The 18571-nt window shown below is 38.6% G+C and overlaps 4 protein-coding genes across 4 annotated transcripts; all 4 read right to left on the bottom strand.

The window, feature by feature from the left end:
• Positions 1–152: 152 nt before the first annotated feature.
• LOC147275042 (protein CANDIDATE G PROTEIN-COUPLED RECEPTOR 2-like) lies at positions 153–2459 on the bottom strand. Its single transcript, XM_086228062.1, has 6 exons — positions 1576–2459; positions 1288–1479; positions 806–968; positions 620–722; positions 467–548; positions 153–367 (listed from the first exon to the last, which is right to left on the bottom strand). Exons 1-6 carry the CDS (start codon positions 1870–1872, stop codon positions 290–292), a joined length of 915 nt encoding a protein of 304 aa, XP_086084188.1. The 5' UTR covers positions 1873–2459; the 3' UTR covers positions 153–289.
• Positions 2460–2687: 228 nt separating this feature from the next.
• On the bottom strand, positions 2688–6196 carry TT7 (Cytochrome P450 superfamily protein). Its single transcript, XM_086228061.1, has 3 exons — positions 5367–6196; positions 4831–5286; positions 2688–3483 (listed from the first exon to the last, which is right to left on the bottom strand). The coding sequence occupies exons 1-3, from the start codon at positions 5802–5804 to the stop codon at positions 2836–2838; spliced, it is 1542 nt and encodes a 513-aa protein (XP_086084187.1). The 5' UTR covers positions 5805–6196; the 3' UTR covers positions 2688–2835.
• Positions 6197–8979: 2783 nt separating this feature from the next.
• On the bottom strand, positions 8980–12412 carry LOC147275040 (chaperone protein ClpB1-like). Its single transcript, XM_086256670.1, has 7 exons — positions 12273–12412; positions 11241–11982; positions 10898–11079; positions 10157–10779; positions 9793–10072; positions 9502–9699; positions 8980–9398 (listed from the first exon to the last, which is right to left on the bottom strand). Exons 2-7 carry the CDS (start codon positions 11941–11943, stop codon positions 9129–9131), a joined length of 2256 nt encoding a protein of 751 aa, XP_086112796.1. The 5' UTR covers positions 11944–11982; positions 12273–12412; the 3' UTR covers positions 8980–9128.
• A 1641-nt stretch (positions 12413–14053) lies between these two features.
• Positions 14054–18180, bottom strand: LOC147275039 (chaperone protein ClpB1). The gene is made up of 7 exons (XM_086256691.1): positions 18041–18180; positions 16268–17449; positions 15967–16148; positions 15245–15867; positions 14880–15159; positions 14592–14789; positions 14054–14499 (listed from the first exon to the last, which is right to left on the bottom strand). Exons 2-7 carry the CDS (start codon positions 17418–17420, stop codon positions 14200–14202), a joined length of 2736 nt encoding a protein of 911 aa, XP_086112817.1. The 5' UTR covers positions 17421–17449; positions 18041–18180; the 3' UTR covers positions 14054–14199.
• Positions 18181–18571: the final 391 nt, after the last annotated feature.

The following is an 18571-nucleotide window of genomic DNA, read 5'->3' as shown; positions in this document are numbered from 1 at the left end:
GCTCTCTCTAAAATAATTTAAAGAAAAAATAAAATCTTTACTCAGAAAAAAAATAATAAAAGCCAACATTTTTTTCATGTTAAAAATTGGTCCGATGCGAACAATATGAGAAAATTCTACCAACAAAGGTTTGGGAGGATGCAATTTCCAGCTAAGACAGGAAACAGTAGTGTTCATCTTCTAGATTTTCAAACGTGGGCATTTACAAATATCTTTTTGCTTTATTCACAAAGTATACAAACAAAGGCGGAAAAGGCCATCCTTTAACATTCACAACTCTACCAATGGACTAATCCCAATCAGCATCAAAGAACCCAGCATCCTTCATCTCAGAGTAATATGCATTATCCAGAAGAAAAGTTTCTTCCTGTAGACATCACAATGTATATTTACATGATTATCACCTCCACAAAAGTAATTAAAAACTAGAGAATACTGTTTAACCATGCTTGTGAATAATTCTCACCTGGAAAAAATCTGCTAGAAAAGTTACGTACAGAACAGGAAGATACACAGAGTGGTAGCATACCTCCGTAAGATTGTACAACCTGCAGGATATATACAAATCAAATTCTGATAACCTCATCATAGTTCTAATTTTGAACTTAATTTTGCATACCAAATGCCGAAACCAGCCCCAATTCCAGCAAGCCCACAAGCAAGCAATGCCACAGCACCAAATACAAACATTATGACAATGTAGTTGTAGAATGCAGGTCTGGCTGCAGAAGATAAGAAGATAACCACATGTTCGATTAATTAGTCATTAAAGAAATGATAATAACCGAATCAGAAATGTACTCACGAGGTAGCTTCTCTCTCCATTTTGAGAAATGCACGAACAATATGAAGCCATAAACTGCAGTAAGCAACGATTTGTGGAAGAACCATAAGCCCCACTTCACTCCATTGGTACTTCCAACACCAACAATGAACAATGGGACCCCAAACCCAAATACATAGATTGCCTGAAGCAAGGGACATATTACATACATTTACGAAAGCAAGAATGGGATAAGAAACAAAAATATTAGAATATACATAATTTTTTGTTGCCATTTTACATAAACATAATAAATTGCAATAAGCATTGAACAAATAATTGCCTAGACTACTCAGTAACTAAACTTCTTGAATGACCAGAGCAACAGGTCATCAATGAATTTCTCACTCTACCACTGCAGGAATCAATGATAAGGCTATAGTACATCTAAATCAATGATCTGATTGACTAATAATTGAATAATGGCAATGAAATATGAGATCATAAAGAGAGTGATTGATTGCCTTAAGCAGTATGTCCACAGCAACAATGATCCCAGAGACAATGAAAGTATGAGCTAAAGCTTCTACCCCACTCGTGTAATTGTCCTGCAGTAAAAAAGCCACCAAGCTAATCTCCAAAAACAGCATTGCAGAAGCTGTGAACAACGACAACACATTCCAAGCAACCTCCTTCCCAGCAGAGCATTGCCAAGCCTAAAGTATCAAACATCAAACATCAAACATCAACCACAATCACAATGTGTAAAAGCCAAGCCACCCAAAATCTGAAAACCCTAAAAACCCACCAACCTGAAGAGAGCACCAGACGAGGTTCAGAAGGGTAGCGACCCAGAGAAGGGCATAATAGGAAATCATAATATACGACCTGCCATTTGAGAGCTTCGTGAGGTTCTTCTTGGCGTGGACCGCCATGTACACCACGAAAACAACCGCAGGCACCACCAGAACGGCTTCGTAGAAGAGTCCATGGCACTCTGGCTGGCTGGCGACGGAAAAGCTCTGACCTTCGCCGTCAATTATGGCGGGAAGGCTCGGGATCGACGAGTTGACCGAGGTGTTGAAGTATTCTTGGAGATTCGTTGCCATGGCTCTGAGGATGGGACTGGATTTAGGGGCCAAACCCTAATTTGGACGGCTCAGATTGAAATTGGAGAGGTCGCATACTCGCATTGTAGAAGATACAATAAAATTTAGACTTTAGAGAGAGAGAGAGAGTAGATTGATTTTGTTCGTCGCAGAGCAGAGAGCACTATGTTTAATTGACATGGCAATCACAATACGTCGTCGTATAGTCTTGACTGGACGAGCCAAGAAGGCAGCAGTAAGTTAATCTTATAACTTGGAAAGCCGCGGGTAATGTACTATATGACCGGTGTTAAATATTAATGAATGATTGTCAAAGAAATTACGAGTATTTTTACTGGTGGTTTAAGAAATTAGTCTGATGTGGAAAAATTAGTACACGACGCCTTCAGTTACTAAAAAAAAAAAAAATACAAGTATTGTTACATTAAGAACTAGTCAATCATTCATTATTGGAACCATCTCAACTAGTTTACTATCTCACCGTCGGTATATCAAGAATTAGTTAATCATTCAAAACTAATTGAACCATCTCAACTAACTACCTTATGAATTTAAAATTCAATCGATAAATTTCAAGAGAAATAATATACCAATCATTCATTATTGGTATATTATTTCAACATTTACAATAAACATTGTATTCTTTTTTTGTTTTTTAGTCAAAGATCAAATGTGATTCAAATTTGGATTTTAAATATTACGGAGAAAACAACTCTAAACTAATAATAAGTTAGTAATAAAGTTTTATTTGACTAATTATTTGAAGGATAACTCTTATTTTTTATATATAAACAAAAAAAGAATAATTCTAAAAATGAGAGAAATAGAATCAGTATTTAACTGAACACACAAATTTTTTGTTTGGTCGTTATAACATACTTAAGTAGAAACAGAGGGGCCAAATTTTGCCATGTAATTACCACGAGAGACGCATAGAGGGGCCAAATTTTGCGAAAGTAACATTCAAGATGATACACTATATGCAGTTGGGGATAGCCTTGTACGAGGATGGACCATTAAAGGTGCAGCTCGTTGTAGAGTGAGCCCATATGCTTCATCCATGTTCAACTTCTCACGGGTTAGTCCATCAGGCAAGGTCCAATCAAATGCATGGACCAGGGTCGCAGTCATCAGATGGACCATCCGCAAGCCCAAACTCATCCCAGCACATATTCTGCGCCCGGCACCAAACGGTATCACTTCAAAATCATTCCCTCTAACATCAACATTGGGCTTCTCGCCACCCGGTAGGAACCTTTCGGGCCTGAACTCTAATGGGTCGGCCCATTGATCCGGGTCACGCGATATGGCCCATACATTGACCAAGAGAGTAGAGCCCTTTGGAATGTGGTAGCCGTTGATTTCGCAACTTTCGGCCGCCATACGTGGCAAAGAGAGAGGGGTGGACGGGTGGAGCCGGAAGGTTTCCTTGACCACGGCTTGGAGGTAAGTCAGGTTGGGAAGGTCCAATTCGGTTACAAGGCGGTCCTGGCCCACGATTTGATCAAGCTCTTTCTGGACTTGGGCCATGATTCTCGGGTGTCGAATGAGTTCTGCTATAGCCCATTCCACTGTGCTTGACGATGTGTCTGTACCAGCCGTGAACATGTTCTGCATGCATGTATTAATGGGTGAGAGGAAAAAAAAAAACATATAAATTAATGAAAAAAAAGGTAATTACAAATTTACAACGTGGGTAATTGTCAACAATTAATGTAAATCTTCTACTAAATTAGTATCAATTAACGTTTAAAAATTACCTTAGAATTGTAACAAAACATAACTCGGAATAAAACGTACGTGCGTGCATGTGCAATTGTGTATGGTGTGTGAATTTTCACAACCAGATTCCTACAAGGCTCTAAAGTGAAGTGGTGTGGTAGACTGGTAGTTGAGGGGTAATGGTGCAGTGAGAGATGCCCCATTGGGCATGCCCATGAAAGACTTAGTGGTGCAATGAGGAAGACAAAAGCAACTTGATTTGATTGATCGATGGATGGATAGATAGATTGCTAGATTGATTGAATACTGTGGAGGGCATGGCATGTACTATAGTACTAGTAATAACCATAATAATTTAGACAGATAACTATTGAATACTTTTTTCATTTTTATTTGGTGGTTATTCACTGAATAATCTATCAATGTTCAACAGATAACTGTCGAATAATATATATTTCGATAGATAACTGTTGAATAATCTGACAAACAAAATTAAAATGTTTTATTTTAAGGATAAAATTGAAATTTTGAAATAAGATGATTAATTCAGCAGTTTAAGAAAAAAAAAAATAATTTAAGAGTTAGGACACAGCATAAGGTCACCGTCCAGTTGTCCACTATCACACTGCAGCCCAGAATCGAGATGGTCCAATACCACGTTTTCCAGGCCTTTTACTATTTTCATGGGTGGCCCTCGCCCCATTCCTCTGTTTATATAGAATAATAGAAGAGTAATAAACGATAACTGTTTCCAATCTCAACAACATTTCTTCTCAAATTCTTCTCATTTTAGTCCCAAATGTCTTTTTTTTTTTAGAAAAACCCCCTCTGCCCTCATTCACTTTCTTATGCTCTCCACTTGACAGTAGAAGCCCACTAATCTTCTGTCGTGATTCATGTGAGGTCACGTGTCGGTTTTGACCGACACATCAAGGACATTCATAAATTCATCATGTGCAATGCAAGATTAAGCAAAAAAAGGTACGACGAAAAAAGACTGACCCTTTTTTATAATCCAATTTTTCTCGTTATTTGTTCAATTATTTTTTTAACAAAATATAAAATAAAAAATTTTGTCTCTTCTCCTGCATCAAAAGGCAGCTGTTCAAGTTCAAACATGCTCGCTTGAACAATTTGAACTTTGAACTCCTCACAAATTAGAAGAAAAGAACTTATAAAAAAAAATGAAAGTGAATTATTGAAGGGGGTAAAAATGAGTGAGAGAGAGATGGTTACCAAAAGCAGAGCTTTGATTTCGGTGTCAGAGAGTTTGGCACCTTCACCGTCTGCATCATCCTTAAGCGACAGCAAGGTGGTTAACATGTCCACGTGTTGGGGTCTGGTCCCACTGATCAGACTTCTCTTGTGGTCTTCCACAATCGCTGTCAAGAAGGCATCGAACCTCTTGTGCAGCTTCTTCATCTTCCCAGCCACGCCCTGTAGGTCCAGCCACTCCAGGGCTGGGATAAAGTCACCGATGTTGAACACTCCCGCCAACACCATCATCTCCACCACCATGGATTTGAACTCGTCCGCTTTCTCGTCTACTCCGCCGCTCCCGTCACCGAACATCCTCCGCCCGACCATCACCCGCCCTAGGGCGTTCACCGTGCACACGTTCAGTAGCTGCCCCAAGTTCACTGCCTTTGACCCCGCGCTTGCTAACCCGTGTGCTAGCACCCCCACCTCCTCCTATATTTACGTACGTATTCAACTTAAAATGAATTCAATGAGTAAAATAAATTTAAGACATTATATATCAGCTAGCTGACCTGGCGGACATGTCGGAGATCATCCAAGGCCTTGCCGGAGAACAAGTGGACGGAGCTGATCTTCCGGAACATACGCCAGCGCGGACCGTACGGCGCGAAGACGAGGTCCTGGTAGTTATAAGCGAGGTGCTTGGCGCCAGAATTGGGCGGGCGGCTGGAGAAATTGGCGTCGTGGGTCTTGAGGAACTGGACCGCCACGGAGGCCGAAGCGGCGACCACCACGTCCACGAAGCCCAAGCGGAGGTGCATGAGGGGCCCATACTGCTTGGCCAGGGCCGCCAGCGAGTGGTGCGGCACGGGGCCCAAGTGAGGCAGGTTTCCGATTATGGGCCACGGTTTTGGGCCCGGAGGGAGAGGCAGGGAGTGACGGTTCCGCGGGACGAGTAGGCAGTAGAGGAAAAAGGCAAAGACCACGGTGAGGATGAGTACGAGGAACATGGTGGCCGAACGACGACGTTTGATGAGCTAAGTTCTTGTGCTGTGGATTCAAATGTTTGGTGTTGGAGATTATATATAAAGGGTAGGAAGAGAGTGGAGGGTGAGGGGGTTGTGTGCGTTATTTGCTTATTTAGTAGGTTCAAACGTGGTATCTTATTTTGTTGGGTGGCTTGGGTTAGGTTGACTTTCTTTTCTTTTTTTTCATTCATTTTTTATTCTTTTTTTTTTGGGGGGATGAAGAGTGGTTAGTAGGACTGTTAGATATTATAGTACGTCTACACATATTTGAAGGTCTGGTAACATATGGAATTGCTGAATTGGAGATTCATATATGGTCTACCCCCAACAATAAGCCCATAAGATAATCATGTAAAATATAGAGAATAACTGTTTCCTTTGGATTCTCTCTCTCTCTCTCTCTGATATGCTTGACTTGTTTTTTTGTGTTTATATTGTGTGCTTATGAAGTTATGATGACTATATATAGCCATGTACTTTTGCGATTGTATATTGAGAGCCATATAGCTTGTTAAAGATGATCATATGACTGAGGATTAACTGATTAAGGATGTGGAGGTGCATGGAATTTCAACGCCTCTTAATTTCTTATTGTCATTTTTGCCCTTTGGTAGAGGGCAAAAGTGCACAACAACCTAGCTTCAAGTTCCTGTGAATTGATGTATTGATATGAAAAGGACCTCAATTGGCTGGGTCTTAAAACATTTATTGCACTCTCTAAAAAGGTGGGTAGGTATAGACTGTATAGTGAGAAAGTAACCAACAGTGAACCGGGGGTTATCAGTTTCTACTGTATAGACTATTTGCCATTAAGCAATGCAATTACATGTAACTTATAAATTAGGATTAACCTCTAATTTAAAGATAGTTTTACAAGTAGTATTGTGTTTGAAATCCATGAAATTAATTTAAGTATGAAACCCCACTGCCTCTGCCATGAGTTATGACCGTGTATCTGTCACGTACGGCAATAACATTCAATCAAAGTCATGCATTTATGATTAATTGCAAGTTGTACAATGTAGGTAGGCTAGGCTTATAATTACCCACGTTAATAGCTTAATACCCCCTTCCTATCAGCTGGTTTACAATTACCCACGTTAGCCACTCACTTCCATTTTCTTGGATATTCTTGCATGCGACAATGATATCCTTGTTGGGTTTTCCGGTTTTGTCCTTGGTGTTGTGCACACTTCGATCACCACATGTATCTACGCATACATCTGATTCTTAATCAGTTAATCTTTGTAAGGGTACATCTCTCTTTATCTTTAAAAAGTATAGTTTCTATCTTTCGATCTATGTATGTGCCTATGTGGTGTAGTATTTATATGGTAGAAAATGTCATTGTAAACTTAAAAGATTCAGTAAACTACATACATTATACATATATTTAATCACTGCACATGTAAATTAAGCTTTTTAATTAACTTTCAACTTTGTACAGTACTCTTAATTACACTATGGTTTTATATAAGTTTTTTTTTTTTTTATTTGTTAGAATTTTAGTACTTATATATCAATATATATATCTGACTAAATCAATAATATAACAATCAAGAAATATATATATCAGTTGAATAAATGGTAAAGACAATATTAGAGATTCTGACATGTGAATCCAAGAGAGGCACTCCAGTCACTATTCTAAAGCCGTAGACGCCTCCCTACGTGCTGGTGATGGCGGTTGCCTACAACTCCAAGATAATCAAAAAACTCACAGAATGTCTGAACCACTATGCGCATTGAACAACAAACGAAATGTCAAGTGTTTATCGATTTCCAAAAGTATAGTGTGGAAATTGTGAGAGATAGAAAGGATGTAGAAGAGGATGATAAAAAAAATTAAAAAAAAAATTCATCCTCTTAGGTCCTATCTTATTTCTCTTAGGATCACGAATTGCAACTTTAGCCAAGCACCCCCACACTTTCAACATTTGAAGATTATGCCTTCTCTTCTTCCAAAATTCATATGGAGTTTCACTATTGTCTTTGAAAATGACTATATTTAGTATAAAACATGCAGTTAAAATTGCTTCCCCCCCACATAGTGTCATGTGGTCCATAACTTATTGAACATTGAATTCACCATGTCCAACAAAGTTCTATTTTTCTTTTCAGCAACTCCATTAGATTGTGAAGAGTAAGGTGTTGTTACTTCATGTATTATACCACGTGCTTCACAAAATAAAGTAAGATCGGTATGAGTATACTCACCACCTCTATCAGACCTAAACCTCTTAATTTTTCTTTCTAATTGATTTTCTACTTCAGTTTTGTAAATCTTGAATTTAATTACTAAATACTTCATCTTTGGTCTTTATCAAATAAACATAACAGTACTTGGAGTAATAATCTATAAAGTTCCAAAATACTTATATCGAGCTCTAGTGGGTGGCCTATTTGAATCACAAACATCAGTATGTACAAATTTTAGGAGTTGATGTGTATTCCTATTTACAGACTTAAAAGGTTTCTTGGGTTGTTTAGCCTGGATACAAATTTCACACTTGTTCATAAAGTCTATGCTTGATTTAGGAACAAACTCCAAATCCATCATTTTGTTGAATTTATAGACATATATAATACATCTGTGATCATAAATTAAATTAATTAATGAAGCAACCTAGTTCTTATATGGAGCTGATTTTATGACAATTATATGTGGTTACAGCCTGAACACGTATGTACGCATATATGATTATATATATTAATATATGTAATATATGTCTAATTGCCTCCATGACGTCAGTCATATAATATTACTCATCAACAAAGGCAAAGAAAATATCGTGTCTTGATGCATGTTAACACGTACGTGGCTTCAACAAGTACAAACATTTGGTGTTATATCCAACCAAAACCCTAAGGTCCCAATTCACTTGTTTGGCGTTCTATACAATCAATTCCCCAGCGTCCCAACCTTAGATTACAGCACTAGCGACAAGCTTCTAGGTTAAAGAGGAACATCTCCCTTTCTTCAAGTTAATGCATTTAAGGGTCGTTTTAGTGTATCGAATTTTTGTGCTACATGTAGGACCTTCTCTTGAATTTAATGCATTTAAGGGTTGTTTAAGTATACGAAATATGATTGAGGTGTATGATGAGCAAATTTAGTATAAAATAGAGTTTTCCTAAGACAACTCCTTAATTTCAAGGGAACAAGTCTTTCTATTCATTGTTCAAACACTTTAACCATAATTAAGTGCAGTTGATTAGCTCCAAAAGCAACTTTCACTTGAGCACAGGTCACCTAACAGTTTACTTTACAACCCTTATTTCCAAATATAATAATAATGAAAGAGTTTACTCATCCATTTCCTCAGTCTTCATATTCTCAACTGCCTGTTCAGCATCTGTCCTTGGCCCGTTCAATATATCTAACTTTTGGCCTGTGACGCCATTAACAAGCCCTCCATTCTTCTCAACCCGATACATTAACTCAGTACTCCCAATTGGCCCTACATCTATATACACAGTTGAGTCCTCATCTATCTCTTCTCTAACCAGCATTATTGATAATTCTGTTACCACATTCTTCTCTAGCCATCTTCTTATTGGTCTAGCACCATAAACCTGAAACAAAGCCACATTAACTGTTCAGTATTTCATGTTACAATAGAGCAGGGTAGATGTTGGATTTTGCAATTACAATTCAGTACGTGCAAGTAGTACTAACCGGATCATAACTCTGATCCATAATATAATCCAATGCTGCATCGGTCACTTCTAAAGCAATACCCCTGTCAGCAAGTCTCATTGCAACATCCTTCATTTGCAACATCGCAACCTTCCTTAGTTGCTCAAGTGAAAGAGGATCGAATACCACAATCTCATCAAGCCGATTTAGCAACTCAGGCCTAAAGTGCTTTTTCACCTAAAGAATTGCCAAAAGATATATAATAAGTACTTGGAAGTATCATAAATCAACAATAAGTATCATAAATTACCATCGGTCACTAAAGAATACCTCTTGCTTAACTCGATCACGAGCAACTTGCATTGAGAAGTTACCATTTAAACCAGATAGGAGATGCTCCGCACCAAGGTTGGAAGTCATAATAATCACAGTATTTCTGAAGTCCACGGTACGACCTTGGCAATCAGTTAACCTTCCAGCGTCTAACACTTGCAGGAGAGTGTTAAAAATGGCCGTGTGGGCTTTCTCAACTTCATCTAACAATACAACATTATAAGGTTTCCGCCTCACAGCCTCTGTGAGTTGCCCACCTTCCTCATGACCAACATACCTGGAAAACATGAGTGACTCAGACAATAGTATGCAAAACCCAGAAAAGATATGAATGATTAAAGAAAATGGCAAATGCACTTACCCTGGGGGAGCACCAATTAAGCGTGTAACAGAGAACTTATCCATGTACTCAGACATGTCTATTCTCACCATTAGATTTTCATCATCAAAAAGTTGCTCAGCAAGAGCCTTTGCAAGCTCAGTTTTACCAACACCAGTTGGACCCAAGAATAGGAATGAACCAGTTGGCTGCTGTGGCCTTCCTAGCCCGGTTCTTGACCTCAACACTGCCTGTGCAACAGCATTAACTGCCTGATCTTGCCCCACTACTCTCTTATGCAACCTCTCAGCAAGCCCAATTAACCTCTCTTTCCCATTCTGGTCAAGCCTTGTGACAGGTATGCCTGTCCAACGGCTTACAACCTCAGCAATGTGTTCTGGTCCAACAGTATCTGCCAATATCAAGTTGTCATTTAAGCTTCCTTCAACCTGTTCAATGGCAGATTCCACTTCCGGAATGGCCCCATAACGCAAGTCGGCAGCTCTGGCTAAATCATGTCTTCTTTCAGCCTCTGCTAAAGCAAATAAGAGCTGTATATGCCTTTTCTTAAGCTTTCGAATCTCATCAGTCCTTTTCTTTTCTTTTTTATAATTCATCATCAGGGGATCAAGCATCTCTCTCAAGTCATCAAGCTCTTTTCGCACCTGAAAATAAGATTTTAGAGTACCAACAAAAGGACCAGAACTACTAAGGGGCAAAAAACACCTAAAAAGTAGAATCCCATAAAATTCTCCAATAAAACATTGGAGATGTAACACCTACTTCAACAAGACGAGCCTTGCTAACTTTGTCCTCTTCTCTCTCAAGTGCATGAATCTCAACTTCCATCTGCATTCTCTTTCTGTCAAGGTTATCAATTTCTTCAGGCAGACTATCAAGCTGTACTATCACATTTGCACAGGCTTCGTCAATTAGATCAATTGCCTTGTCAGGGAGACGACGCCCTACAAAATAAAAGAAGATTATTATTCAATGACAAGGAGTCTCAAACAACAGATCCAATGCTTCAATGTACATAGATTTACAACAATTTTTACACACCAAGGAAATTTCATTCAAAGGAAAATGCATACACCACACTATATCAGTCAGCTGTACTTCATACCTGTGATGTATCGGCCTGAAAGTTGTGCAGCAACAACCAGAGCACGGTCTTGAATTCGAACACCATGGTGACCTTCATATCTCTCTTTCAATCCTCGAAGAATTGAAATTGTGTCTGGAACACTGGGTTCAGTCACGTGTACCTGTTGGAACCTTCTCTCAAATGCAGCATCCTTCTCCACATATTTCCTGTACTCCACAAGAGTTGTTGCACCAATGCACCGGAGCTGACCTCTAGCAAGCATTGGCTTAAACAAGTTAGCTGCATCCATACACGACCCGCCCACTATACCAGCACCAAGAACAAGGTGAATTTCATCAATGAACAGAATCACCTTTCCTTCAGCCTCTTCCACTTCTTTCAAAACAGCTTTCAACCTCTCCTCAAACTCTCCTCTATACTGGGTCCCGGCCACAAGAGCACCCATATCCAATGATATGAGCCTCACATCAATCAGATTACTAGGGACATCCCCTCTCACTATCCTCTGAGCCAAGCCTTCAACAACAGCAGTTTTCCCAACTCCTGGCTCTCCAATTAGAACTGGGTTGTTCTTAGTTCGCCTTGAGAGAACCTGAACCACCCTCCTAATCTCCTCGTCTCGGCCAATGACCGGGTCAAGCTTCTCCGCCTGCTCAACAAGGTTTTTCCCATAAGTCTCCAATGCCTGTGGAGTGGTGCACCCAGAGGCACTCTCCACCATCTTCCCTTCCCAAATAGCTTTTCAACTTCCTTAAAGCGTCTTTCACAAGATGAAAATCAACAATAATTCAGAAAAAAAAAAAGTAAGCTTTTATGGTTCCTGTAATTCACTGAGCTATAAAACAAAATTCGAGTCACACCCACAACCAAGCAAAACCATATAAAATCCAACAAAGAATCAGATCATATTTGTCACTTTTCAAATTCAATAACTTGCTGATTTTGGTCACTGAAATTAAAAAAAGCCAGAGACTTTGCTACTTAAGAAAGATAGACTAATTCAACCCAAAACAAAAAAAGATCAATAAAGAAATAAAGAGATTTCCATACCTTTTAAGAACGAAGTTGAAGCTGGAACTGGAGCTTCCTTCGCGAGGGTATATGCAATTGCGTTTGGCGACTGTGATTTTGGTTTTGTGCAGAAACAGAGTCGAGTCTTTTACGAGTCTTTTTGACTCTCCTGAGTCCTGAATGAAGCGGGAGACCTTTAAGGTCACAAAAGTGGGAGACAGAGAGACCTATTAAAAAAGTTGTATTTATTTATTTTTTAAAGAGTGATGCTAAATTTTTTAATCTTATTTTTTCACCCACTTCTTAATTTATTTATTTTAATTACTATATTCTCTTATATTAATTTTCTTTTTCTCTTATATTTAATTGACTCCTCATCCTGGGTTAAAACCAACAGTGTTGCCACAATGCAATGTAACAGCAAGATATTCAAACCAACCACTTCATAATCTTTAAGTACTCAACAAAATCACAAGATTATATATTCATAATTTAAAAAATAATGTTACCGCCACATTATATAATGTTCTCAACCTATCAATTCAATTAGACAAATTCCAAAACCTTGTTAAAACACAATATTTGACAGTCTAACAACATAAAATCATAAAATTCAGAACACTTATAATAAATTATGGAACAAAATAATTTTGATCCCTACAATTCTAGCCCCAAGTTTTTATATTGTTTGCAATATTAGGGCAATTTATAACACCTGCATTTCGGTCTTGAAGCTCATCCCTGTTCCACTCACTCACGGAGGACAAAAAAATAAAAAACATATTAAAGAAATCATAAAATAAATAATAAAAAATTATATCAAAATTTATTAGAAGTCTATAAAAATCCTTTAAAATCTATGAGAAAAGTCAAAGAAACTCTAATAAAATTCTGTCAAAGTTTATGTGGAGTTTATGAAAATTATTAAAAATCAGCAACTCTACCAAAGTCAATGACTTTTAAAAACTATACAAAATTTCATTAAAATCTTAATTGAATACACCCCCTAAAATCATATGTAGAGGATCCAAATCAATTATTTAATCATCTGTAATGAGGAACTTTTATATATGTGGACGCATTCAGTCATATCCTCACAACAATATTTCTATGGAGTCCCTTTTTGAAGTCTTCAATGAACCTTCATTGAAGTTGCATTTTCATGAGGCTTGAAAGGATTCAATTGCTGATCGCCAATTGTAGCCAGCAACTCTTTTAATCTTAAAAAATTAATCTAGAACTAGCAGTGTGATAATGGGACCCCATTTTTGAAATAAATCAATTATTGACTTGACTTAAGCTATTTTATTTGAAATGATTTAAGTCATTAGCATAAATTAATAATTATATATTTTTGTATATTTTCTTATAAATTAAAGTTTTTAAGTTTATTTATTTTAAAAATTATATTATTCAAATAATCTCAATAAAATCTTTAAAATAAGTTTAATATTTAATTTTTTTAATAATTTAAATTAATACTTAAATTTAATAAAAAATCATAATTCATATAATAAAAACAAAAGAATTGGGCTCAACAAGCGAGAGATTGCTCGGCCACTACCAATTACTGGCTCAGCGATCGCTCGACTAAAATCCCACCTTATCTTAGTTCCACAGAGATTGGCAATATCTGTGTTAATTTTTTGACTACCATTGCAAGTATTTTTTCTTTCACAATGTTAATATATTGACCCTATTGACCTTGCATGGCACATGCTCTAACATACAAGGACTGTTTTCATGTCTCCAAGATGGATATGAATAAAGAAGAAGAGAAATCATTGAAATGTGAGATACAGGAAAATACAAACTTTCCATACATATAAAACGAACTCAGAACAAGTCTCTGTTCACTGTTCAAACATTAACCATCATTTAAGTACAGAAACACAAATAAACTTTCACATGAAAACTGCAAAACACATAGCAGTCGGTCTCCTTAAAACCCTTTTCCAAACAGAGTTCACTCATCCATGTCATGATCCTCATCCACTTCCTCAATCTTCATCTTCTTGACTGCCTGTTCAGCATCAGACCTTGTTGGTCCATTGGAAAGGTGGATCAGCACATCTGACTTTTGACCTGTGACAGCATTCACAAGCCCTCCATTCTTATCGACCCGATACACCAACTCACTTCCATTTGGCCCTGCATCTATATACACAGTTGAGTTCTCATCTATCTCTCCTCTAACCAGCATTCTTGATAACTCTGTCACCACCTTCTTCTCAAGCCATCTTCTGATTGGTCGAGCACCATAAACCTGAAAAAAAACACAAACTGTTAGTATTTCATTAATTAGAGCATAGTAGATGTTGAATTTGCCAATTAGAATTCTGTTCAAGTAGTACTAACCGGATCATAACTCTCATCCAGAATATAATCCAATGCTGCATCAGTCACTGCCAAAGCAATACCCCTCTCAGCGAGTCGGACTGCAACATCCTTCATTTGGAGCCTGGCAACCTTCCTTAGTTGATCCCGTGAAAGAGGATCAAACACAACGATCTCGTCAAGCCGGTTTAGCAGCTCAGGCCTAAAATGCCTTCTCACCTATCCATGCACCAAAAGATTAGTTAGTACCTCTGTATCAAAGAAAAAAATGTACAAGCATCATACATTGAAGGTTGTCACTAACAATACCTCTTGCATAACTCGATCACGAGCAACTTGCATTGAACATTTGCCCACTAAGCCAGATAGGAGATGCTCCGCTCCAAGGTTTGAAGTCATAATAATCACGGTATTCCTAAAGTCTACAGTTCGACCTTGGCCATCAGTTAACCTTCCATCATCTAACACTTGCAGGAGAGTATTAAAAACAGCTATGTGTGCTTTCTCCACTTCATCAAATAATACAACACTGTAAGGCCTCCGCCTCACAGCCTCTGTGAGTTGCCCTCCTTCCTCATGACCAACGTACCTGTGAAACATGAAGTGAGTCAGATTATCTCATGCAAAACCAAGAACAGATATAAATGATTGTTGAAAAATGCAAATGCACTTACCCAGGGGGAGCACCAATTAAGCGTGACACAGAGTGTTGCTCCATATACTCAGACATGTCTATTCTTACTATTAGATTTTCATCATCAAAGAGTTGCTCAGCAAGAGCCTTTGCAAGCTCAGTTTTACCGACTCCGGTTGGACCCAAGAAGAGGAATGAACCAGTTGGCTGTTGAGGTCTTCCTAGCCCGGCTCTTGACCTCAACACCGCCTCTGAAACCGCATCAACCGCCTGGTCCTGCCCTACTACTCTCTTATGCAACCTCTCAGCAAGCCCAATTAACCTTTCTTTCTCATTCTGACCAAGTCTTGTGACAGGTATGCCAGTCCAACGGCTAACAACCTCGGCAATGTGTTCTGGTCCGACAGTCTCTGTCAACATCAAGTTCTCATCTGTGCTACCTTCTAGCTTTGCAATCATCGATTCAACATCCTGAATACCCCCATATCGCAAGTCAGCAGCTCTGGCTAAATCATATCTTCTTTCAGCCTCTGCTAAAGCAAATAAGAGCTCTTCACGCCTCTGCTTAAGCCGTCGAAGCTCATCAATTCTTTCCTTCTCTTTTTTATACTTCATCACCAGGGGCTGAAGCTTGTCTCTCAAGTCATCAAGTTCTTTTCGCACCTGGAAAAAGGAATGTTAGAATCCACAGAAGAAACCAAATCAATCAAAGTAGAATCAGATAAATATTCTCCAATAATACATTAGAGGTGCAATACTTACTTCAACAAGACGAGCTTTACTCGCTTTGTCCTTTTCTTTTTCAAGTGCATGAAGCTCTATTTCCAGCTGCATTCTCTTTCTTTCAAGTTTATCAATTTCTTCAGGCTGACTATCAAGCTGAACTCTCACATTTGCACAGGCTTCATCAACTAGATCTATTGCCTTGTCAGGGAGATGACGCCCTATAAAATGGAAAAACAAACTTCAATACCAAGTAATCTCCAAAAAGACATCCATTGCTTCAAATCTACGAAGATTTACAACAATTTTACACTATACATCAGTTAGCTGTAATTCATACCTGTGATGTACCGACTTGAAAGCTGTGCAGCAACAATCAGAGCCCGGTCCTGAATTCGTACACCATGGTGACCTTCATATCTCTCTTTCAACCCACGAAGAATACTAATTGTGTCTGGAACACTTGGTTCAGCCACATAAACCTGTTGGAACCTTCTCTCAAATGCAGCATCCTTCTCCACATATTTCCTGTACTCCTCAAGAGTTGTTGCACCAATGCACCGGAGCTGACCTCTAGCAAGCATTGGCTTAAAGAGGTTGGCTGCATCCATAGACCCCTCTGTTCTACCAGCACCAAGAACAAGGTGAATTTCATCAATGAACAGAATCACCTTTCCTTCAGCCTCTTCCACTTCTTTCAAAACAGCTTTCAACCTCTCCTCAAACTCTCCTCTATATTTTGCACCCGCCACCAAAGCACCCATATCCAATGCTATGAGCCTCACATCAGCTAGATTATTAGGGATATCCCCTCTCACTATCCTCTGAGCCAAGCCTTCAACTACAGCAGTTTTCCCAACTCCTGGCTCTCCAATTAGAACTGGGTTGTTCTTAGTTCTTCTTGAGAGAATCCGAACCACCCTCCTTATCTCCTCATCTCGGCCAATTACCGGGTCAAGCTTCCCCGCTTGCTCAACAAGGTCTCGTCCATAAGTCTTCAATGCCTGGAAAGTGGTGTCCCCAGAGGCACTCTCCACCTTCTTCCCTTCTTTCCCACGAAGCTTTTCGACTTCCGATTTCACTCTCGCCGTGGCAATGCCAGCTTCTTTCAGCAAATCCCCAACCTGGGAATCCTCAAGAAGGCCAAGAATCAACTGATCAACAGCCAAATGCGTGTCCCCTCGTGACTTTTGAGCGGATTGCGCTCTCCGAATCACTTTGATGAGAGTAGTGCTGGCTGGGATTTCATCTGGGGGAGGGGATTGTGATGGAAGCTTCTTAAGCGCCTGATTAAACACTCTCTCCACAGACCGTGCAGCGTCTTCGGTGCCACCAGCATTGACAACTGCTTGGCTGAAAATGCCAGCAGGTTCAGAAATCAAGGAGACTGCAAGATGGAGTGGCGTGAATTGCGCATGGCCGGCATTCATAGCCAGTTCATGAGCCCCAGCAATAGTCTCATTGGTCTTGTGGGTGAACTTGTCAGGGTTCATTTTCTTTACCTCTTAATACCTAACAAACACTAAAAAAAAAAAAAATGCATGCATTAGTAAAAACTCCAATAAAACTTGGCAAAATGCTTCAAAATCCAAAGAACATATATGAAATTATGAACCACGCACATTTTTTTATTGTCTAATAATGTCCATCACAAGCTAAGATTAAAAGGAATTAAGCTTTTTCAGAGTTGATGTTTTATTTAATTTAGTTAAAAATGAATACGTTAACATTGGCACATTGCTGAGCTAAACCGAAATTCGAGACATACCCACAAGGGCCACAACGCATTATGATTCTTGAACCATGCAACTTTAAATTTAACAATATTAGCCATAGAGGCTAAAAACTCGACCTTCGTATTCCATTTCATGAACATTAAAACAGAAGTATATAAAAACCAACGTACAACCACAGATCATATTCCTAATATTCAAAATTCAACAACTCCTTAAATTCCTTTATTGAAACTTTGAAAGTTTAAAAAGACAAAGGCTTTGCTACATAAGAAAGATTAACTAATTCAACCCAGAAAAAAAAAAAAAAAAAGACTATAAATTTTATGGAGTCAGAGACTTCAAGGCTTGTAGTAAAAGAGAGAAAAAAATTTGCATACCACGTAAGAAGGAAGCTCAAGCTCAAGCTGAAACTTTTCTCTGATGGGTATATACACAATTGCGTTTGGCAACTTTGATTTTCTTTGTTTTTGGAGAAACAGAGTTAAGTTGTTGTGATTCTTCTGAATGTTACTTTGGAGAGTGAGTGAGTGAGTGAGAGAGTTATATAAGGAAAGAGTCATCTGGCCGACACGACACCACCTAGAAAGTACTAGAGGAAGCCAGGAAGCTCTGGGTCTTTTTGTAATTTCCATCATTTTGTTTGCTTATTTTTTTAGTTATTAATTAACTTTTTGGTATTCGATTTGGTAAGTGGAAGCTACTGGATAATTCGTTTCGTTATTATCAGCTGTTACTTTCGTCTTTACCTCTTCCCGTCTCTTCCTTTTTTGCCCTCCAATGAATCGAAATTTCTCGAAATTTCTTGTAATCAATCGAAATTTCTCGAAATTTCGTTTTAATGAATCGAATATTCTAGAATATTTTTGGGTAGAAGAAATGAGAAACAACCTTACATACTTCCTTTTTGA

The sequence above is a fragment of the Dryas octopetala genome, chromosome 9, assembly GCF_963921425.1.
Source record: "Dryas octopetala chromosome 9, drDryOcto1.1, whole genome shotgun sequence".
Classification (NCBI taxonomy): domain Eukaryota; kingdom Viridiplantae; phylum Streptophyta; class Magnoliopsida; order Rosales; family Rosaceae; genus Dryas; species Dryas octopetala.
This window is presented reverse-complemented; position numbering and strand designations above follow the sequence as displayed.